Here is a 24,491-nt window from a genome sequence, read left to right on the forward strand (position 1 = left end):
CATCGTTCGTTCAAAATCAGATCGAAACGCTGTCCTCCGGGAGAGAAACTTAGTACAAAAAGGAAACTTGGCTCACAACATTTGATTTTAGTATCGTTTTTATTTTTCGAAAAACTGAAAACATTCATAAACACAAACTGTACAGGATCGTGTACGCTTAAAGTGCCGACAGCGTATCCAAGCCATCAAGGAAACATATTTTATTAAATCTTTTCGTTACTAAACCACATTTTTCTCATTATTTCGTCTATATTCGTCCATCCTCATAGCTCGAATTTCGGTTATCTCGAAATAAAACGCACGGTCCCTTAAAATTCGAGATACCGAGTTTCGACTGTACATTAACACATTCACTAAAATGTTGTAGATGATTCTTACATGATAAGTGTCTAACAAGAGCTAAATGGAGGTACATGATTGTATTTATATATAGATCATTTGTGAATTGAAAAGTCTTAATCTAAGACAAATAATGCATCATGCCATTGGAATCTATTTTTATAGAATATATTTGTGTGCCAAAAATCTTACATTTATGTCACCCTTGCATATGCTAGAAGATTCTATTGCTTTATAGAATGTTTTCGACACTTACAAAAACTGTGACATGCAACAACTTCAACAGCTCTCAATTTATAGCATGTTTTTGCTCAGTATTATTTCAAAAGTTTTAACAGAATTGTTCATGCCAAAACCAGATATCTTCCAATGGAATGGTTTAGTTATTCAGATATTTGCAAATAAATGGACTTTTAGTTGTGCCAATTTTTTATTTTTCTTGAATTTCACCTAATTTACTTAAGATATATACAAAATACATATATCATGTATTAAAGACGTTCAGTGTAGTAATTTCCGCGCATCTTTTTCACGCATGTAGGCAAAACAAATTAACAATTATTATTTACTGAAATGGCCGGGAATTCAACAAAAACATCAACTCGTACACATCGATACTGTAAAGTGTACGGGAAATAAGCCGCCGCCGAGTTACTTCCAGATCTTGCTTGTTATTCCCCTTAGAAATCTTCACACCATTTGTCCGAAAGTCAATTTATCGATCGATATTTTTGAATTTGTTCTGTTTTCTGCCTAAAGCTAAGATTATGAATAGATCTAGCCATTCTAGGTCTCGTAATGGGAGGTTTACAAAGCGTGGGACGGTTAAAAGACAAACGAATATTGTTGATGTTACCAGCCAGCTCCGTCATCCAGGCATTTCTGATACCACACAAAAAGATGACTCTACTCCACCCACTAGTGGCACTACTTCACGGAATGAGTATAGTGTTATTCCAAGTTGGAAGTTAGGAAGGAGGATAGTTGAACTTGGTCATATAACTGAAAAATTAGTTTGTGATGACTGTCAGAATAAGCTTCATCTTAATGGCATTGAAAGAAAGAAGTTCGGCATGGATTTGGCTCCTACCTAATGGTAGAATGTGCTTGTGGGATTGTGAAAACGGTAACGACCAGCAAGACGCACCGCACTGGTCAAAGAGGGCCTGCTCCATTTGACATAAATACCAAAGCTGTCTTAGGTAATTATTGATTTTATTATCATTTTTTTATGATGATAGATGTCCGGCATGGGTGTATATAAATATCGAAAGACACCGAAAAACAGAAAGACACCAAAAGACACCAAAAACCACTATAAAAACATATAAAAAGACTGAAATAAGATGTTTTTGACATACGAGGGATGTTCGAAATGAATTGCTTATTTCTATCTAGAGACTTCAAATTTCAAGTTAGCCCAAAAGGGTTCATTTCATGCCCTCGAAGTACTCCCCGTGGCTAGAAATGCAAAGTTTAAGCCAATGTATCCACTTCCTGAAGGCGTCACGGTACGCTGGTTTGGGCACAGTAATAAGGTACTGATGAATGGCAGATCCAAGTGCCTGTCGGGACTGATATTTCCACCCAGCAAGGAATGATTTCAATTTCAGAAACAAAAAGAAATCACATGGGGCAAGGTCTAGGGAATACGGGGGGTGAGGCAAAACAGTTACTTTTTCTTTCTTCAAAAACGCCGTAACTATTGCGGAGGTATGAGCGGGGGCATTGTCATGTAGAAGACGGACATGTTTAAAACCGGTGACAGGGCGTCGTTTCTGATAATACTTTTTCAGTTTCTTCAGTACTACGTCTTTGTAGTACTTTCCGGTGATGCTTTTGTCCTTTTTTCACCGGCACTTTTATTGCGACTCCTTCACCAGAGAAGAAGATTGCATACAAAACCTTCTTTGCACTCAAAGAACGTTTGGCAATTATTGGGCGTTTGCTGTGTTTAGTGGCCAAGATCTTATTGCTAACCTTTCTGACGGGCTCAAAATAATGGACCCAGGTTTCATCACCTGTGACGACATTGGCAAACTGCTTTTGTCATATTTTGGAAACATTTGAAGCAGCTTTTTGGCCACTTTAACCCGTTGCCTCTTTTGCTCATCAGTCAACAGATGTGGCACTCATCTAGCAGAAATCTTTCTGACTTTCAAATGCTTCTTCAAAATAAGGTGAACCGTTGATAGTGATATGCCTACCTTTCGTGCAATATCACGCACTGTAAATCTGGCATCTCCTTCAATGATTTCCTTTATTTTGGAAACGATTTCTTTACGAGATGCAGATTTTGGCCTACCTGATTTCGGTGCATTTTTGATGGACTCTACACCAGACTCAAATTTCTTTTACCACCGCCGAACTGTGTCATAAGACACACAAGAAGGTCCATAAGCAGTAGAAAGTTCAGTCATCAACTGCTTCAAAGAACAACCAAGTTTTGAGCGAGCTTTGATGTAAGCCCGTATTTCATCTTTCTTGTCGACGCTTCTACCAACCATCTTTACTACAGTGGTCAATGATTGCGTGTATTCAAATGGCAAATTTTATGTCTTACACTTAGTCTAACATGTACATTTATACATCGTTGTGTAGGTATTGAATAACCCTATACAGGTAGGTATTGGTTTTTATCATGCCCCACGTGGATATCGAGCTAGAGGACAATAAGCAATTCATATCGAACACTCCTCGTATATTATTGTGTTATATAAAAAGACTGAAATAAGATGTTTTTCACATATATTATGGTGTTATATTATATAAATATTAATAAATTGTTAAACAATTTTATTACCAGACTTTTATTAATTGCATTGTTACAAAATTTTATTTGCATATCTATTTCGTCATCAAATGTTATTTTTATATTATATAACACCATAATATATGTCAAAAAAGATCTTATTTCAGTCTGTTTATATGTTTTTATAGTGCTTTTTTGTGTCTTTCTGTTTTTCGGTGTCTTCCGGTATTTATATACACCGGTCCAGCATGGGTGGTTTTAGGTAGGGCAGCCAAACCGATTGTGCACTTGGTCTCTTTGCTATACCCAGCCCATATATATACCCGGCTGCCCTTTCCGTCTTGATCCCTGTCTGTCGGTCGGTCAGTCTGTATGTAGACCAATCCGTTTCCGGATGATAACTCAAGAACGCTTGGGCCTAGGATCATGAACGTTGATGGGAAGTTTGGTCATTACCTGCAGATGACCCCTATTGATTTTGAGATTTGTATGTCAAAGGTCAAGGACACAGTGACCCTGAACACTTAAACAGTTTCTGGATGATAACTCAAGAACACTTAGGTCTAGGATAATGAAAGTTGATAAGGAGGTTGGTCATGACCAGCAGATGACCCCTATCGATTTTGAGGTCAGTATGTCAAAGTTCAAGGTCACAGTGACCCGGAACAGTTGAAAGGTTTCCGGATGATAACTCAAGACATTGTAAATGTTTCAATACAAAGAGTCCAAAGGTTCTATAAAATGTTAGAATTGAAAATGGTCTTCCTTGCAGTTGAAAAATTGACACCAGAGGGACCATGGTGTCCAGATCCAGGAATTTATGGGGAAAACCCCTCGAAAGCCCCGTTACGGTTCTTGGCATACTACATAGTAGATCACTATCAGAATACATTTAGGGTATTTGTTTGTTTGCAGTGTGATATCAAAATATATCTTCACCGATAAAGGAGACAATTGAATATTTTCACGAAGGCGGAGCCTGACTGAAAATATTAGAATTGTTTCCCTTATCAGTGAAGATATATTTCGATATCTCACTGAAAACAAACTAATTTTCTTTTTATTGTATGCTAATTTGTGAAGATCGACGAATTTTATGTTTATTACATGCAAGCTTACATGTTCAAATAAGACCAATACTTCATGACAAATTCGGATTTATTAAGCCTGCCGTGTTACATATGATGTAGTCTAACTTGTGACTTAATTATCACTTCCATTTCATTTCAGTCTGATATTACATCCAACTCGGCCATGTTTGAAAACCGGCGTAATCATAAGCGATTCCGAGCCGAGTGTAAATTGTAAGCTTTAGAATAAAAGAAATTAGTAAACACTTTCTATTTGCTGTAGGTAATATATTTATCTTGAGAACAGATACATGTTTTAGCCTATTCCGCACAAAACCTTAGCAAAGATCTTAGGTATCGTTTTATTTTTAGCTCACCTGTCACATATTTATGACATTATCCTCATGAAACTTGATACGAATGTTTATCTTGATGATTCCTAGGCCAGGTTCAAAATTGGGTCATATGGGGTAAAAAACTAGGTCTCCTGCTTATGTCAAATCAATTGTTTTGAAATTCAAAGGGTATCAAAAAGCAATTATGCATACTAAAAAGCAAAGGCACTCTTGTATATCTAGTAAATTATTAATGAAAACCAATTGAAAATGTCAAATGCCCAATATTTTTTTTTTTTGTAAAAAGCAATTTCACAAAATATCATGGGGTAAATACCCAGTTAGATCAAAATCTACTGTGGCTCTGGTTATTTTGCACCTATGCCAATGCAGTGGGGGAGACATATCTAGTTTCAAATAATAAGGCAGTTTTTAGGCATGAACTATTAACAAGCTTTTAGGCATGAACTATTAATACATCTTTAGTTTTCAAGGGATTTCAAACAAACGTGCCTCTTCCATACATGTTCCTGCATCAGTGCACAGTTGAAGGGGTTTTGGTCACCTTCAGTGACTGTTATAGTTAAACTCTGCCTAAACTGACACTAGTGACATTTTATTTATTTCTTTTATTTGACATTGTATCATTTTAACAACTCAAAATTTCAATGTTCTACAACCAGTCATGGCATAAGCTCTTTCAGTTTATTTTATAATACCCGGAGCATTTTGATAAAGTTTAAAGTTTCTGATACTATTTTCAGCTATGTATCACAGTGGGACTGGTCATGAGCTTCATGGCTGTATTGGAGATCGAGGTCTTCCATCACAAGACAATGAAGGTTCGTGAAAGTAAGGTTGAACCGCATGTATTGTCTGTAGCGAAGCAATCATGTGATGCTGCTCTAAGGGAAGAAGCACAGTTGCTGGCAGAGAAACCACGGTATATGAGTACAAACGTCTTTTTCTTATATATATCACCATCTATGACAAAATAGGTGATTAAGTCCAAATCAGTTGGAAATGAGTTTGAACTTAAACATATTCCCGTTCTACATCTGAATTATTAGTTTCACACAGAAATTCCTATTATCAACCTGAAATATGAAACGCATACAGCACTATGCCACTTTGAGCATAAATATGTGCTTGTAGGTTGCATTTGTTTGTTCAAGTGCTGACTAATTTCATTTCTTTCTAAAATGCTGACTTACAAGTGTATACATGTGTCATTGAGTGCTAATTTAAAACTCTGAACATAAGCTTTACACTCTCAGTTCTTGCGGCAAATTAGCAAACAAAAACAGAATAACAAAATGACCAGAGGTTGCATTCATGGACACCTTACTTAGGTTAATGATGACATACTCTGAAAGGTGGCATGTTTAGCTTAGTAGGGTCAGTGTTACAGGAGTTATGTGAGTTTGACCGATGTGTAACAATTCACTTCTGCTGTAAATAGGCTGTCAGTCATTCATTCTATGTCCCTGCCCTTACACATACAAAAATTGTCAGTGATTTGCTTATATGTCGTGTGTGGCTCCATGAATTTTTCCATGTGGGGGAGGGGGTGTTTAAGCAAAGACATTGTGCTAGAGTGTATAGGAATTATTTTTGAAATTTTTACTGTACAACTTGTAATAGCCGGGGGAGTTGGGGAGTACAGACCCTCAGTCTCCTCTCCCCATCCCCGGATACGTGCATGTTCTATGTACATTTGTAGTATTCGGTGGACCACTTTGGTCCTGGGGAATGGTTTGACCTACGACCGTGTATAGATGAAATCAGTCAGTCACAGTCAATCAAAAGACTTCCACAGGTGGATCTGAGGGCGAGCTTAAGGGGTCTGGACCCCCAACCCTATGACCAACAAATTGTTTTTTAAATACTGGAAGTACTCAAAATGCATTTTTCTGTGTCTGGACCAGGGGAGTGGCCTAGAAAAAATTTCTTTGCCTCGGCCCCTGGTAAAAAATCCTGGATCTGCTGGATTACTCCTCTGAATGAAGACAGTAGAGAACTCTTTCTTCAAAACATGCTGACATTTTGTTACAAATACTGGTATACCTTCATAATTATAATGAGCCCAGTGGACATAGACCACTTTCTGGCTTTCCACTGCAATCTGTGTTGACAGTTTTGACAGTATTTATTTCATATGTCGTAACTATTTTTGATTTTTTACAGATCTAGTGAATCTGACAATTTTGGCGATAGTGATTTGCCCATGATGCATGTAGATCTCTCTGACAGTACACTGAGGTAATCAATATGAACAGAATTCTTCCGCAAAATAGAGAATAAAAGGCTACTGTCTTTTGATATCAGTGTTATCAGGTCGAGGTAGGTATGGGCTGGAAAGGACAAGGGAACCGAACCCCTTCCGCCCATATCTGCCAAGTCAGATAACATTGATATCAAAAGACAGTTGTCTGTTATTCTGTTTATCACGAAACTCATCCAACCTGCCTAGAACAACATAATTATGTCATCATCTTTTATTTTGTAAAATTGACTTCTGAAGCAACAAATGACTAAATAATATTTACGGATTTGCAAATTCACCCGCTCCTGAAACATCTGAACAAAACATAATGGCAGCCATGTTGAATTCAACTTGGAAAATGTTTATTGACTTTCTGATATTCTCATAAAAACTAACAATTTTATCTGCATAAAATAAAAGCATCATCGTCTCGAATAAATCAGAACATGCTTTATTTCCACATTTCTAAAACATTTGACTGGGACAAACACATCGCATGCCCAAAGCAGTGAAAAGTTCACTTACAGCTCCAGACTCAGTCACAGAGAATTTAAAGATTTTAAAATAACCCAGTTTACACTGTTCCAAGAATTATAGTTAAAACAAACACTTTTGTTTCTACTTAATAGAAATAGATGCTTTATATTAGGCGTAAATCAAACATAAGTATATTGTCAAGTGTATTTCAATCATTTCCTAGAATCGATCCATGTATATTGAATTTTAGGTCAGTAGGTCAAAGGTCAAATGTATGCCAAATGGTTCCTTGCACAGCTTTACTTTTTTTCACATTACATGGTGCATCAAACGGGAAATTTTGTGTTTTACAAACAGCTCTTTTTAGCTCACCTGAGCCAAAGGGTCGAGGAGCACTTTTGTGACTGCTTGATATCCATGGTGCGTCGTCCGTCCGTCAACTATTACTTGTCTGCACGATACTGGTTTAATTTATGATTTGATTTTAACCAAACTTGCACGCAACTTGTATCACCATAAGATATCGGTTATAGCCTTAGTAGCCTAATGGTAGAGCGTCCGCTTCGAGTGCGGGAGGTCGTGGGTTCGATCCCTGGCCGCGTCTAACCAAAGACGTAAAAAATGGTACAAGTAGCTTCCTCGCTTGGCGCTCAGCATTAAGAGGATAGTACTAGGACTGGTCAGCCCGGTGTCGGTATAATGTGACTGGGTGGGGTATCATGTTGTGTCTATGGCGTGATATTCCAGTGAGGCAGCACTATAAAGTTGGGCATTGTGCTCACTGCTACAAGTAGACACCGTCGTTGATATGACTGAAAAATCGTTGAGAAAGATGTTAAACCCGAACACACACACACACACACACACACACACACACACACACACACACATACATGTAAACGCAACCAATCGGGGATGTAAGCTATAAACCTACCAACTGGGAACTTCTTTATTACTGTAGCTACAGTTATCATATTTCTATCAACTCTTATTCTTATGATCTTAAAATTATCCGAGGCTTTAGATTAAAGCTATCTTTAATTGTTAAACAATGAGATTTTTCACATTCAGAGCGGGGAATTTTGTGTTTAAACCAACTGAGGTGAATGTGTAACAAACCGGGTGTTTGTGTACAGACGAAATGTGGAATTGTGTGTTTCAACAAAACGGGGAGTTAGTGTAAAGACTAAATGAGGTACAAGTGTATAACTAACCGGGTACGTGTGTAAAGTTGAAACGAGGAATAGCTATTAAAATGGTGAATGCGGATGCTCCAGTTACATATCATATATATGAGAAAAGACAACCGAGGGACTTAATTTGATTTGATGGGGTTTTACGCCATTTTAAACACTATTTCAGTTATGTCAGGTGGGCAGTTTACCCAACAATCGTTCCTGGAAAGATCAAGTACTAGTACTCAAGCTGTCATCTTTCTTACATAAAGAGACCTGGTCGGTAGCAAGGATTGAACCCATGCCCCTTAATCAGTGAGTAATTACGAGTGATTTTAAGTCAGTGATTCTAACCACCCGAAAACAGAGGCGGTCAGACAATAGAGAAAGTTCTATATTCTGTATGTAGGTACATGTAGCACGTCAATCATTCGACATTCAATCAAAAATTGTCTATGTCAAATGTTAACATTAAAATAACTGTTTAATAACTGTGACAAGACATAGAACAATCGAAGAACAAACCAGACTCATGATGCTGAGACATAAAAAAGCACAAAACAGTATCTGGTTTTATCAGTTGTGTGCTTAAATCACTTTCCATTGTCTACAGCAACTTTTGAACTTCGATATTATAAGATTCTTTCACTGGTTGTAGGTGCAGATAGGAATATCCGGCCTCGAGGGTAACTGTTTAGGCGATAACGAGGCTCTCTGCCGAGTTACCGCCTAAACAGTTACCCGAGAGCCGGACATTTCCATCTGCACCTATAACCAGTGGTAGAATCTTTTTCGTGCATACCGGTTTCAAGAAATAATAATAAAAATAAAATCAATTGAACAGCTTTCTTTTTTAGAACTATTTCTTATGGCAGTGTATTTAAACAAAGCGCGGGAAACCAACGTCCGTAAACATGAAAGACGTCATGACGTTTCAAAACAAACAACAATGTTTAGTTCCGGTTTTGTTTTACCAGTTGCAGCGTAACGTTATGAATTTTTGATAAAATAACGTGATTTGAATCGAGAAATATATTATCAGGAACCAATAGGAACTGTCAAGGTATTGAATTTTCATTCCGTTTTTATAAATAGGATATAAATTACTACACAATTATTTTACATATATGTATATGTAGTTCTTATACGTCATTTACATCACGAGAGTCATCTTACACCACCCCGGGGAGTAAGATGGACTTTTCCAGCACCGGTGAAGATACCGAAAATCCCCGTCTGGTTTGCAAGAATAAGTAATATTGTGTGTTTTAGTTCCTTCTTTATGTTTTAACTGAAAAAATTAATTAGGTATTCACAAATCTCAGGGCGGATACAGGATTTGGTGTAAGGGGTGCAAAATATTTGTAGTAAAACAACTTGAAGGGTTCGTGGGCATTTCCCCATCTCCCCCTCCCACCCACACCCCACCCCACCGGAACATTTTGAAAACAATAGATCCATCTGGTGCATTCTTGGCGTTCTGAGGTGCTATTTTTGGTATTGAACAAAGACAGCTTTTATGATAGAATCAACCCAAATAACATGCTACGTATAGTCCATGTTTTAATGACTCGTCAGACTTATTCTTGCTTAAGTATCTCAGAATGGAATTTCTAAGCCCGATTTCTGAGGATTTTTATGGGCAGGGGTTACTAAAGTTTATTAACGTAAAATAAAAAGCTTTATAGGAGCTCATGCAAACTTGTCGGACTTTTACTGTGCGAGCGTAGCGAGCAAGAAAAAAATGCATTGTTTTACCTAAACCAAAAACAAATTGCCTATACGAGCATAGCGAGCGAGAAAAAATGCATATTCATATTTTCACTCAGAACAAATGATGAATTATCTATGCAAGCGTAGCGAACAAGAAAAAATGCCCCAATCCCTGAATCCGCCCTTGAATCTGTGCTAAGCAGACAATTTATTTTTCCTTCAGTTCTAATCGTTCAAAAGACAGAATTAACAGTCACACATAATTATAAGTGTAGTTCCTTTAGAAACCATTCGGATTAACGAAATCATGCATACAACAAAAGCACAGACAACTTATTTGGATAATCTCCCAATCGGCGTAATATTCAGTATATTTTTCATTTGTTGTGTTCCTACATTTAAACTGTGTATTATTATATATACATTGTATACATTATCATGAAGTAAACTAAAGTACCGCTTGCTATTTAATAATGATAAGTTTCAAAAAGATAAGGCATTACAAAAATGACGTACCCAGAGAAGGATATCAACTCATGACTCAGGCTTGAGACGAAAACAATAGTAGTAGGTAATTAATTTGAATAATATAGAACTGAGGCAAACACATGACTCTAAATCAGGAAGAATGACAGAAACAAAGCATTTATTTTTATTTGCGCTTTTCTCTCCGATAACAGGTTAACGAAAACTTGATTTTCTTAGAAAAAAGAATTTTGCGCTTATTTAAATGCAAAGTAAAATTTTAGGTTCCATATGCGGAAACAGGAAATAAAAATCGGGGAATCTTAATTCAAACTCCGCAATGACTCGCAGTCCCTGACTTTTGCATGAAAATTGTTATTTCTTGCCCGGGAATAAAGCAATCAACATTAAAAAAGACTTAAACAAAGTTTACAGCATTTCCAGTCATAGTTATTTTGCTTCCAAACTATTTTCCAATATAAAGGTTTTGTTTTTATCTTTTTTTAGAAAACCAGGCTTCAGTAAAACGTTGACTTCACATAGTTAATCTTTCAAAATTTGTGAAGGTCGTGTGTTCGAATCCCACACTCGGTCTTTTTCCCAATTTTGTGACGATTTTTCCTTTAGAAAAAAGAAACTGAACATGATTTAATTGCAAACAAAACTATCAGGAGTTTCGATCACGAAAATGAATATAAAGTAAAACATTACAAAGGTAGGAGAATGAAAACTGAAGCAACAGCTGAATTTATCGCAAAGTTTATCAGTACTCTTTCAAAACAAAGTACATGCAGAAACGGAATGCTCGTGTAAAAATCGTTCTGATCAAGGAAGATTAAAATGAAATCAGTCATAGGTATTTTAAATTCATGATATTGTTGTTTTAATAAAAACGTTTATATCATAAGTATATTTATGATTATTATATATTTGTGTTTCCCTCAATGCTATTAATACCAGTAAATCATACGTATGCCACTGTCAAAACTAAAGATAAATATACTTGCACCCATAATAAATACTGCGTTAATGTGTCACCGAATAGGGAAATGTCTTATTTTGTGTCGGTCAGTTACATGAGTGAAGTATGAAATAACCATATATGTAACAACGAATAATATCGTTATGTATTTAAAAGCTTTATATTCAATAAAATCCTTCAGTCGCAATAAAATTTTCTCTGTTTTCAAGTTTCAATCAAACGATTAGTACATGTATAATAAGTTGTGAATTCATACGATGCGTTACATATTGTATTTTCTAATACCTCGGGAACTCATCTGTAGAATACTGTGATTGTTTCTATTTCATCAGCACTGTCAGTTCAATCATCAATAATTTTCGTTCTTTATTTCCCCAAAATAACACATAAAATGCTACCGCAATAAACGCACGGTGTGATATATCACTGAATGAACACAACTGATAAGCAGGTGAGTGAGGTCGTTCCCACCCCGTTCAACAAACAAAATTTCTTAAAACGTTGTTTTGATCAAATTGAACTTCTACGGACCTGAATTGAAGAAAATATCATGCGCAGATATAATTGTATATTATACTCATACTTATTGTAGAATGATAGGAATGTCAGTGACAGAAAAATCTCCTTTTGGCTAATGAGCATATGCATTGTAAAAATTACCCTTGGTATGTCAGTAACGCACTGAGAATTTGAGCTTTCAAACTTTACACGTCAATGGTTTTTGTGTAACAACTTAATAACTTTTATAATGCTAAAAGCGACAGTTTATAAAGATAAAACGCTTATTAAAATATAGCAAATTCATGATATAAGTTTTAAAATAGTGTGCTTCAGGTTGCAGAATCTGGGGACAATTTTTCTGTAGGATAATATCGTTCGTTATTTGAACATCAAATTTTATTTTATTTATTTATTTTTTTGCATGAGCATTGTTTTGTGTTTAATTGATGTCTCACGGTTTCTATATTTTTTGCTAAATGATCCTAAACCCGTGCAGCCGCAGAATTATCATTTTATTTGAACCGTCGTAAACTACAATTATTTCGGACATGTACAACACACTTTATAGCCTATGCTTTGTTGAAACAGTTTTCTATCATGAATTTCTAGACTTGGCGATCGCTAAACAAAAATCGCGCAAAATTAGCATGCAATTCCCGTGTTAAGGTAAATGCACGAGTTAGCTATGATCTAGGCTTTAGAATTTCCAAGTGTTTAAACAGTTTTAAGAATGTATTGGAGTCAGATCCTTGTGTCATTTTCTTTGATGTGTAGTAGATAAAATCAATCAGATAATGTACTAATGTTATGATTAATGTGGTCTCTAAACTTGAAAAATACTTAATAAAATAAAAATGTATCAAACTATTTCGGCTTTGTAGTATTCACTACTCTTCAACATACGTAGATAATTGCGTAACAAGTTGACAGCTGCTTATACATGTATAAACATCGTAGGAGGTAATGACATAACAAATGCTGTTTCAAATGCAGCACAGGTTTTTGAGAGGTATTAGTATCTTTTTTACTTTTGGGACATTTTTACAACATAGATTTCAACACATTGCGATTGCTGAACAAAATCAGCGCGAAAATAGCATGAAAATCCTGTGTTAAGATAATTGCATGAGTTAGCTACTGTATGATATAGGTTTTATTATTTTCACGTGTTCTTAATCAGTATTTTAAACGTACTGGAGTCAGATCCTCGTATGCATTTCTTTGATGTGTAGTAAATAATATCAATAAGTTAATGTACAAATGTTGTTGTTCTTTTTTTTTTACAAATAATGAAACTGTATTAAAATTCTCTGGCTTTGTTGTATTAATTACTGTTGAATTCACATAGGTAATTGCATTATGAGCTGAATATATGAACATCTTTGGAGGTAATTAATACTACATTTATTTTTTCAAATGCAGCACGGTAATTCAAAAGGAATTAGTATATTTCAGCACCGCGCCTGAAGTTGAAAGTTTGTTAAATGCGATGAATATATATAGAATGTATAATTTCAGTAGTGTTCCTGTGTATTATAATATTCTCAGTTTGACATAAGTATTGTCAAATCAAGTCATTAATATAGAAATAAAAGCGCATAACACAATAAGCCGGAAAAGATATGCGGTAACATAAATATATAATACTGTCTTGTGAACGTAAAAAGATATTTAATTGGTAATTGATGAATTAATCAACATAATCTTTTCACTCATAAGCTTATAATAACGAAAGCATTATGTTAAATTAGTGAAAATAATTTAAACCTTTGTGTGTATGTACTACGAGTTGTATACAGGTAAACTGGGGAACTGTAGTAAATGGCGAAAGATACACACCGTTGTAAAATTCTGATTGTGTGTGAGATATGTGTATGACCAGAACCGGCGTACCGGGGAATAAATTTCTATCGCTCCGAATCAGCTCAAATTTCGAGGTATGACTAATTTGAAGGTCAGGAGTAACGTGGTATTGTTAAAATGAACTGGGGAATTCCCCGGTTCGAGGCGTATCCCCAGTACGTTGGTGTGTATTCATACGAAATTACCCAGTTGGCAGCGTTTACAAACTCTCACACACACACACACACACACACACACACACACACCCACACACACACACTCCGTACTTGAACCAGTCATACCCACCATGGGTTCCAGAAGTACAGCCCCTGAAATGCAGAAATTGGCTATTTGTCTTGTCTTAACGATATGGGTTTCATTTGCGATTTGATTTTAACCAAATTTGCACAAAACTTGTATCACCATAAGATCTAGGTTCCTTTCTTGAACCAGCCATATCCCACCATGGGTTCCAGAGTTACAACCCCTGAATAGACAAAAATTGGCCATTTTGGTCCTGTCTGCATGATAGTGGTTTCATTGTTGATGGGATTTTAACCAAACTTGCAAACCTCTTGTATCACCATAAGATCTCGGTTCTTGATCCAGCCATATTCCGTAATGAGTTCAAGAGTTACGGCCTCGGAAAAGGCCAAAATTGGCATTTTCTTTTAGTCTTGTCTGCACAATAGAAGTTTTATATATGACTGGATTTTAACCAATCTTGCACATAACTTGTATCACCGTAAGATCTAGGTTCCTTTCTCGAACCGGCCATATCTCACTATTTGTTCAAGTGTTACAGCTCCTGAAACGGCAAAAAATGGCTATTTTGTTCGTCTCTGCACCATAGTGTTTTCATTTGTGATTGGATTTTAACCAAACTTGCACACAACTTGTATAACAATAAGATCTCGGTTATAGTCTCAGTAGCCTAGTGGTAGAACGTCTGCTTCGAGTTCGGGAGGTCTTGGGTCCGATAACTGGCCGCGTCATACCAAAGACGTAAAAAATGGTAAAAGTAGCTTCCTCGCTTGGCGCTCAGCATTAAGAGGATAGTACTAGGACTGGTCAGCCTGGTGTCGGTATAATGTGACTGGGTGGGGTATCATGTCGTGTCTATGGCGTGATATTCCAGTGAGGCAGCACTATAAAGTTGGGCAGTGTGCTCACTGCTACAAGCAGACACCGTCGTTCATATGACTGAAAAATTGTTGAGAAAGATGTTAAACCCGAACACACACACACACACTCCTTTCTTGAACCAGTCATACCCACCATGGGTTCCAGAGTTACAGCCCCTGAAAATGCAGAAATTGGCTATTTGTTTTGTCTGCACGATATGGGTTTCATTTATGATTTGATTTTAACCAAATTTGCACAAAACTTGTATCACCATAAGATCTAGGTTCCTTTCTTGAACCAGCCATATCCCACCATGGGTTCCAGAGTTACAGCCCCTGAATTGACAAAAATTGGCCATTTTGGTCTTGTCTGCATGATAGTGGTTTAATTTGTGATTGAATTTGAACCAAACTTGCAATCAACTTGTATCACCATAAGATCTCGGTTCTTGACCCAGCCATATTCCGTAATAAGTTCAAGAGTTACGGCCCCTGAAATTGCCAGAATTTGCTATTTAGGTCTTGTCTGCACAATAGAAGTTTTATATATGATTGGATTTTAACCAAACTTGCACATAACTTGTATCACCGTAAGATCTAGGCTCCTTTCTTGAACCGGCCATATCCCACTATTTGTTAAAGTGTTACAGCTCCTGAAACGGCAAATAATGGCTATTTTGGTCCACAGGTGGCAGTAACGTACCTAGGATACAGTATAGGTCCATGGGCCATATGCACTTACATTAATTACAATTATAATGTTTTCTTAGGAAAAAAATGACAAAAAGCCATTTCGAAAAAAATTTTGCTCCTGTGACAATGAGCCATCTACAAGGTAAGTATGAACAGTTTCACACGTGCATTGCTACCAGGTCCGTATTTTTTTTTTCAAAACAATATTTCCTTATCAATGATTGGCCGCCTTTTCGGCAAGAGATTAATCTTTCAGAAAAACCTTACTTCAAAACCCAGTTCCAAACCGTTTACGCATCACGAGCGAGCAACGGCGTACAAAACGATAGTGATTTCTCCACCCGAAAAAATCCCACACATTTTTCGCACCGAAGTCTCCCCCCTAAAACAAATCAAGTACACCTTGTCAGTTAAAAGTTGCGCTACAAGCAGTCAGAATATGCTAAATGTAAACTAACAAGACTAAAAGTAAGGTTCAATTCTACTTTATTACTTACCAGTTGTTATTTATTTGAATTTGGTAAATAATCTTCGTGAGCCATCGCTGCTTGTTTATATTCGGGTACTCTTTGGATTTTATCGCTACGTTTGAAATACGTAAACTGTCTCCGCCAATGAAAACGTTCTTTACAACCACCGTTTTGTCAACGGTAATCATGGCAGGCGAAAGTAATTTTCGAAAGCGAAAAAGTTAAATTGCAAATTTGTAAGTAATTACGAAGAGTTAAACCTGATGTTCGGTCTTGCTAGTTTGCATTTGGCCAATTCTGACCGGTTGTAACGTTATTTTTAACTGGGACGGAGTACTTGATGTGTTTTAGGGGGGAGACTTCGGTGTGAAAAATGTGTGGGATTTTTTCGGGTGGAGAAATCACTATCGTTTTGTACGCCGTTGCTCGCTCGTGATGCGTAAACGGTTTGGAACTGGGTTTTGAAGTAAGGTTTTTCTGAAAGATTAATCTCTTGCCGAAAAGGCGGCCAATCATTGATAAGGAAATATTGTTTTGAAAAAAAAATACGGACCTGGTAGCAATGCACGTGTGAAACTGTTCATACTTACCTTGTAGATGGCTCATTGTCACAGGAGCAAAATTTTTTTCAAAATGGCTTTTTGTCATTTTTTTCCTAAGAAAACATTATAATTGTAATAAATTTAAGTGCATATGGCCCATGGACCCATACTGTATCCTAGGAACGTTACTGCCACCTGTGTTTTGGTCTTGTAGTGGTTTCATTTGTGATTGGATTTTAACCAAACTTGCACACAACTTATATAACAATAAGATCTCGGTCTCTTTTTATTGAGCCAGAGTTACTGCCCCTGTGCATCAACAAACATTGTTCGGAGCATTTCTTCTTAATGCATCTAGGAATTTTATGTAACTCGGCACAAATGTTCACCACCATAAGATTGAGTGTCATGCGCAAGAACCAGGTTCCTAGGTCTAAGGTCAAGGTCACACTAGAGGGCAAAGGTCAGATTCAAGAATGACTGTACGGAGCATTTTTTCTTCATGCATGGAGGGATTTTGATGTAAGTTGACACAAATGTTCACCACCATGAGATGGAGTGTCATGCGCAAGAACCAGTCCCTTAAGTCAAAGGTCAAGGTCACACATACAAATCATTGAAATGTAGAGGCCAAAGGTCAGATACAAGAATGACTTTGTCCGGAGCATTTCTTCTTCATGCATAGAGAGATTTTGATGTAACTTGGCACAAATGTTCACCACCATGAAATGCATTGTCATGCATAAGTACCAGGTCCCTATGTCTAAGGGCAAGGTCACAATTAGAGGTCAAAGGTCAAATTCAAGAATGACTTTGTCTTGAGCATTTTTTTTTCATGCATGGAGGGATTGTGATGTAACTTGGCCAGGTCCCTATGTCTAAGGTTGAGGTCACACATAGAGGCCAAAGGCCAGATACAAGAATGACTCTTTCTGGAGCATTTCTTCTTCATGCAACACTTTTGACCACCATGAAATGGAGTGTCGTGCTTAGGAACCAGGTCTCAAGGTCTAAGGTCAAGGTCACACTTAAGGTCAAAGGTCAAATTCATGAATGACTTTGTCTGATGCATTTCTTTTTCATGTAAGGAGGGATTTTGATGTAACTTGGCACAAATGTTCATCACCATAACGTTCCTTTGTTTTTAAAATTACTTCCCTTTGTTTTACTATAAATAAATTATAGTGTTACTTTTTTATTACTGGCGGTATGGAAAAATAGAGACCACTTTTCTGTTGTACAACTTGCATGTTACATCCAATTGTTAGGTGTATTTTGACCTATCACTACCTGGTAAGGAGTTTTGGGTGGACTTTTATTATATAGAATTTCTTTTTTAGATCGACTATTTAAAGAATGAGTAGAGCTATCCTACTCACCACGGCGTCGGCGTCAGCGTCGGCGTCACACCTTGGTTAAGTTTTTCGTACCAGTCCACATTGTGACAAAGTTTTTTGAGATAAAGCTTGAAACTTTCAACACTTGTTTACCATCACCATGGCCATTTTTAGGCAAGCGAACATAACTCCATCAAGGATTTTGGCTGAATTATGGCCCCTTTTGTCTTAGAAACCTTGGTTAAGTTTTTCGTACCATTTTATATTTTATGTAAAGTGTTTGACATATGGCTTTGAAACTTTTATCACTTGTTCAGTATAATAGTCTATATCTGTAGGAAAGAGTATATAACTCTGTCATATATTTTGGCTGAATAATTGCCGTTTTTGGACTTGGAAATTGGTTCTGATTTCATACAAGTCCACGTTTTGTCAAAACTTTTTGTCATATGGCTTTTAAACTTTGACCACCTGTTTATCATCAGGAACATTGTTTGTCTAATGCATTTTTTCTTTTGTCTGAATATCTGTAGAAATATTTTGACCCCATTCTTCAATCAATTCTTCGAATAGTCGAGTGCGCTGTCATCCGACAAGTCTTGTTTTATTAGGATTAACTTCTCTTTGTTGTTACTATAAATAATTTATATTATAACATTTTAGCTCACCTGAGCACCAAGTGCTCAAGGTGAGGTATTGTGTCTTGTCATTGTCTAGCGTCCGTCGGCGTGCTTCGTCAATGACCCTCTTGTTTATTCCATCTTCATAAAACTTGGTCATTTTTTTTTTTTATCATAAAGTCTTGGATGATTTTGTGTCACCGCTCTGGGAAGACATATTGTTTTTGCCATGTCCGTCCGTACGTCACACTTCATTTCCGATCAATTACTGGAGAACCATTTGACCTAGAATCTTCAAACTTCATAGAGTGGTAGGGCTGCAGGAGTTGATGGTCCCTGTTGTTTTTGGGGTTACTCCATCAAAGGGCAAGGTCACAGGGGCCTTAACATTGAAAACCATTTCCGATCAATAACTTAAGAACCACTTGACCCAGAATGTTGAAACTTCATAGAATGATTGTTCATGCAGAGCAGATGACCGCTATTGTTTTTGGGATCACTCTGTTAAAGGTCAAGGTCACAGAGGCCTGAACATTGAAAACCATTTCCGATCAATAACTTGAGTACTACTTGACCCAGAATGTCGAAACTTCATAGGATGATTGTACATGCAGAATTAATGACCCCAAGTAATTTTGGAGTCACTGTATTTAAGGTCAAGGGCACAGGGGCCTGAACATTGAAAACAGTTTCCGGTCAGTAACTTGAGAACCACTTGACCCAGTATGTTGAAACTTCTTAGGATAATTGGTCATGCAAAGTAGATGAAGCCTATTGTTTTTAGGGTCACTCCATTAAAGGTCGAGGTCACAGGGGCCTGAACATTGAAAACCATTTCAGCTCAATAACCTGAGAACCACTTAACCCAGAATGTTGAAAATCTAAAGGATGATTGGTCATGTAGAATAAATGACCCCTGTTGTTTTAGGGGTCACTCTGTTAAAGGTCACGGTCACAGGGGCCTGAACATTGAAAACCATTTCCGATCAATAACTTGAGAACCACTTGATCCAGAATGTTAAAACTTAATAGGATGATTGAACATGCAGAGTTGATGACCCCTAACGATTTTGGGGTCACTCTGTTAAAGGTCAATGTCAACATTTTCGATCAATAACTCGAGAACCACTTGACCCAGGATACGGATATAAATAGATGTGAAACCAAAATTTGTAGTCCTGTTTGGCGCCATATAACCTAAACTGTGTTGGGGCACCGTAAAACCCAAACAAATAAAGAAATAAATGAAATTTCATAGGATGATTGAACATGCAGAGTAGATAACCCCTATTGATTTGTAGGTCAGTCTATTAAAGGTCAAGGTCACAGGGGCCTGGTCATATAAAATCATTTCCAGAAAGTAACTTGGGAACCACTTGACCTAGAATTTTGAAATTAAATAGGATGATTGAACATGCAGAGTAGGTGACCCTTATTTATTTTGGGGTCACTTGATCAAAGGTCAAGGTCACAGGAGCCTGAACAGTACATTGAGAACCACTAGGCAAAGAATGTTGAAACTTAGCGGGATGACTGGACATGCGAAGTGGATGATCCCTATTGCAGCCAACCATCAGAGTCTCTTTGACTTTCTCTGCTGACCCCTATTGACTTCTTGCCTATACGACTTTGCATTGGGGGAGACATGCGTTTTTTACAAAAGCATCTTCTAGTTTTGAATCTGGGTCATGTGGGTCCAAAAACTAGGTCACTAGGTCAAATAAAAGGAAAAGCCTGTATACACTCTGGAGGCCACTTTTTTGCAGCAATCTTCCTGAAACTTTGTCAAAATGTTTGTTTTTATGAAATCTTGGACAAGTACGAATCTGGGTCATGTGGGGTCAAAAACAAGGTAACTAGGTTAAATCAAAGAAAATACGTGTTAACCCTCAAGAGGCGAAATTTTTGGTCCAATCTTAATGAAAATTGGTCAGAATATATGTCTCCATGATATCAATAAGTCAAACATGTTTACACCGTTTTGGTGTGTTTCTCAGGTAAGCGATATAGGACCATCTTGGCCCTCTTGTTTCATAATTGGCCAAAAAAATACAGGTGCTAGTGTAAAGAAATTTGCTATGACGGGAGTATATTATGACATTCTGGCACTCTTTTTTCCCTTTATGTATATATTGGAATCTTGAAAAATGTTCTTATCAGAAACAGCAGGCCAAAATTTAAAACAATTTTCCACAATTGTTTCTTGGATATCTATTTGTTATATCCAGGCTTGACTGTCTACGGTAATTGTTCATATTATTGCCCTAGGTTAAAATATGACCATGCCCATGTATGTGACATATATATAATATACGCTTATATAAAAGAAACATTGAATATCTTCTTCTCTAAAGAGAACTTGAGCCTTGATATTTATATAAATCTTACTCTGTACTTGTACCATTACGTTGTACAAACACACTTGAAGCATTTTACACAGGTGAGCGCTTTAGGGTCAATGGCCCTCTTGTTTGTGGTTGGATTTTCAAATAACTTTATTCATTTTGACCAAACTTGCACACAGATTGTTTCTCTGTTAGATGCTGGTCCCTTTCTTGTTAATAAAAAAAGCTAAAATGGAGTGGATACTTCCCCTGGCTAGGTGAGCGACCCAAGATCATTTGGTCCTCTTGTTATAATGAGCATTTTAACAATTCACTACACATTAAAACATTTTCAAAAAATCCATTCACAGGTCCAGTGATGTTTCACATAGACAGCAAGTAGACTCTGCCACTGTGCATGGATAATTCAAGTATGACATGGGATGGCAGAAAAGGGGATCAGACCGAAGTTACGATAGCAAATCAGGAATAGGAACAATGATAGGGAATAGAACAGGAAAAATATGTGCTTATGGTGTTAGGAGTAAAACATGTCGAAAATGTTCCTATCACTTAAGTAAAGGTTGCACTCCACCTGAACATGCTTGCAGTAAAAACTGGGATGGAAGCTCAAAAGCTATAGAACCAGACGTTGCGGTAGAAAATGTTACAGATATTGAAAGTCGTGGTGTTAAAGTAGGAGTAATGATTATGGATGACGATTGTACTACTATGGCAAAAATAAAACACCCAGTTACAAAGTGGTCAGACCTAAACCATACAAGAAACCATTTAGGAAATAGCCTGTATAACTTGCAAAAGAAACACAAATGTCTCAGTCCAAAGGTGATTCAGTTTCTTAAAAAATGTTTCAGCTATGCTGTCGCCCAAAACAAGGGTAATGCAAAAGGGCTTGAGAGATCACTTCAACAGATCGTTCCTCACATATTTGGAGAACATACTGATTGCGAAAATTGGTGTGGTTATTTAAACAACCCTGATACACACAAGCATAAATCCTTGCCGTATGGTCGTGATTTGAGTGGTGATGAATTGCGCAAAGATCTCACAGCAGTGTTTAAAGTGTTCATTAAAAATTCATCAAAAATTGCACCAGGGGGATCAACTAAAGATGTAGAATCATTCAATAATATGGTTGTAACTAAGGCACCAAAACGCTGTCATTATTCAGCATCTAAAAGTTTGTCCAATAGATTAAACTGTGCAGTGGCACAGAAAAACATCGGTCATAGTTATATAACTAAAGTGAATAAGGCAATTGTGGTCTCACCTGGATATATTGCTTCCAGATACGCAAAGTTAAAAGAAATGAAACATCTAAGGCGGCTTCTATTTGAAAACTCAAAGGAATATAAAAAACAAAAATTAAAAAAGAAACTTAAAAATCATTCATCAAACATACAGAAGGTATTGCGGGAGGGTACAACTTACAAGCCATCCATTGCTACTACTGATGTGGCGGATATAACAGAAATTCCACCATCTCAAATCTGCCCAGTTCACGAGCATATTCAGTTCAGTGATAATTACAACAATGTATATTGTGATATTGAAACTACATCTTTGAGGAAAGACTGTGACATTTTGCAAATAGCAGCAGTGTGTGGCAGTGTAAGTTTCAATCAGTATATTTTACCGACCCAAACTATAAGTCAAGGAGCCTCTAATTTGACTGGTTTGTCACATATTGAAAATGTGTTGTTTTTGAATGAAAAGCCGATAGAAAACGTTTTGCATTTGAAAGAAGCGCTTTCAGTATTTCTTGCCTGGCTTTCTGATATTGGTAAATATGTTCTTATTGGTCATAACTTCAGAAAATTTGATTTTCCAAGGCTGATACGAGCATTTGACATTTGTGACCTGCTGGCCTCCCTCAAGACCTGTGTTGTAGGGATTATTGACAATCTTCCAATGTACAGAAACGTATACCCACAAATAGAAAAACATACCCAAGAATTTCTTTTGAAACATATTTTAAATGAAACATACAATGCACATAATGCCATTGCAGATGTTGAAAGTCTGAGAAAGTTGGTGTTTGTCTCAAATATTTCAAAGGATAAACTTTTAAATCACGGTGTGACAACTGACTCGGCCATCAGCTTATATACATATTACCTAAAAGGTGATGCAAATTATTCTACATTACTTGTTTTACAATAGGAAGAAGTGCTTTCTAAAGAAATTACAATGAAAATGGCAAGAAGTGGGCTTGTCTTTGGTCATCTAAAATTGGCTGTTTCAAGGTCAGGATTTGATGGGTTATTTGCATTATTGTCTGAAAAAGTGAAAGGTAAGCCAAGGGTAACTGTGACAAGCGCATCATTGAAAAACTCTTCGGTTACTTAAATATGACATAAGGTACAGACAAATGTAATAAATGTACGTTCAGAAGTTATACCAAAACTGAGACAAGTAAGGCAACCCTGAAAAAAAAATGTTAATTTGCAGATTCGTAACCCTGAAGTTTTTAGGAGGTAGGTTGATAGGGATCAAAATCACTGAAATGTATTGCAAATCCCAAGCTTGGATTTTGAGTAGGGGCGATTTTGATGGGGTGGTCGGGAAACTGTGAACAAAACTTTTTAACAATGGCCTCTGTTAAAAGTTGGAAATTTCTGTGGCAATGTATGCAAAATGTGGGATAATGGCTTTTTGTTTAGGAAAAAAAAATAGGTCCGTTTCCGGTCTCCCTACCTACCCACTTTTTTGTCCCTGACCCTATACTTTTATTGGAGATAATTTTCCTTCTTTCCGTTTTTGTAGAGCCCGCTTGCAGATGCGAAGACATAGTTGTCCAAATGGCTGTTCCGCGTGCGTCCATGCATGCGTCCGTCCGTCCGTCCGGATTTGTTTGTCTGGACCATAACTTTGACATGCACGAAGCAATCTTGTTATACGCTGGAAGGGACGTATTATGTTATGACGCTGGTGTCCGTCTGTCCGTCCGTCCGTCTGTTCGTTAGCAATTTCGTGTCCGCTCTGTAACTCTTTAACCCTTTGAAGGATTTCAAGGAAACTTGACACAAATGTTCAACACACCGAGACGATGTGCAGAGCGCATGTTTTGGATGTCTCACTTCAAGGTCAAGGTCACACTTAGGAGTCAAAGGTCATATCAGTTTGTTTTGTGTCCGCTCTGTAACTCTTGAACCCCTTGAAGGATTTCAAGGAAACTTGACACAAATGTTCACCACACCAAGACGAAGTGCAGAGCGCATGTTCCGGACGACTCACTTCAAAGTCAAGGTCACACTTAGGCGTCAAATGTCATATTAGTTTGTTTTGTGTCCGCTCTGCAACTCTTGAACTGCTGGAAGGATTTCAAAGAAAATTGGCAGAAATGTTCACCACACTAAGACAATGTGCAGAGCGCATGTTCCGGTTGACTCGCTTCTAGGTCAAGGTCACACTTAAGGGTCAAAGGTCATATATGACTTTGC

General features: G+C 37.1%; 1 protein-coding gene across 1 annotated transcript; it reads left to right on the plus strand.

The window, feature by feature from the left end:
• Window positions 1-21,465: 21,465 nt before the first annotated feature.
• LOC128554565 (uncharacterized) lies at window positions 21,466-23,211 on the plus strand. Its single transcript, XM_053535833.1, has one exon. The coding sequence runs from the start codon at window positions 21,466-21,468 to the stop codon at window positions 23,209-23,211; it is 1,746 nt and encodes a 581-aa protein (XP_053391808.1).
• The last annotated feature ends 1,280 nt before the right edge of the window (window positions 23,212-24,491 follow it).

Source organism: Mercenaria mercenaria, unplaced genomic scaffold (assembly GCF_021730395.1).
Source record: "Mercenaria mercenaria strain notata unplaced genomic scaffold, MADL_Memer_1 contig_532, whole genome shotgun sequence".
Classification (NCBI taxonomy): domain Eukaryota; kingdom Metazoa; phylum Mollusca; class Bivalvia; order Venerida; family Veneridae; genus Mercenaria; species Mercenaria mercenaria.

Coding starts and splice junctions, on each gene's coding strand:
- LOC128554565 (XM_053535833.1), top strand. CDS start 21,466: ATGGGATGGCAGAAAAGGGGATCAGACCGAAGTTACGATAGCAAATCA.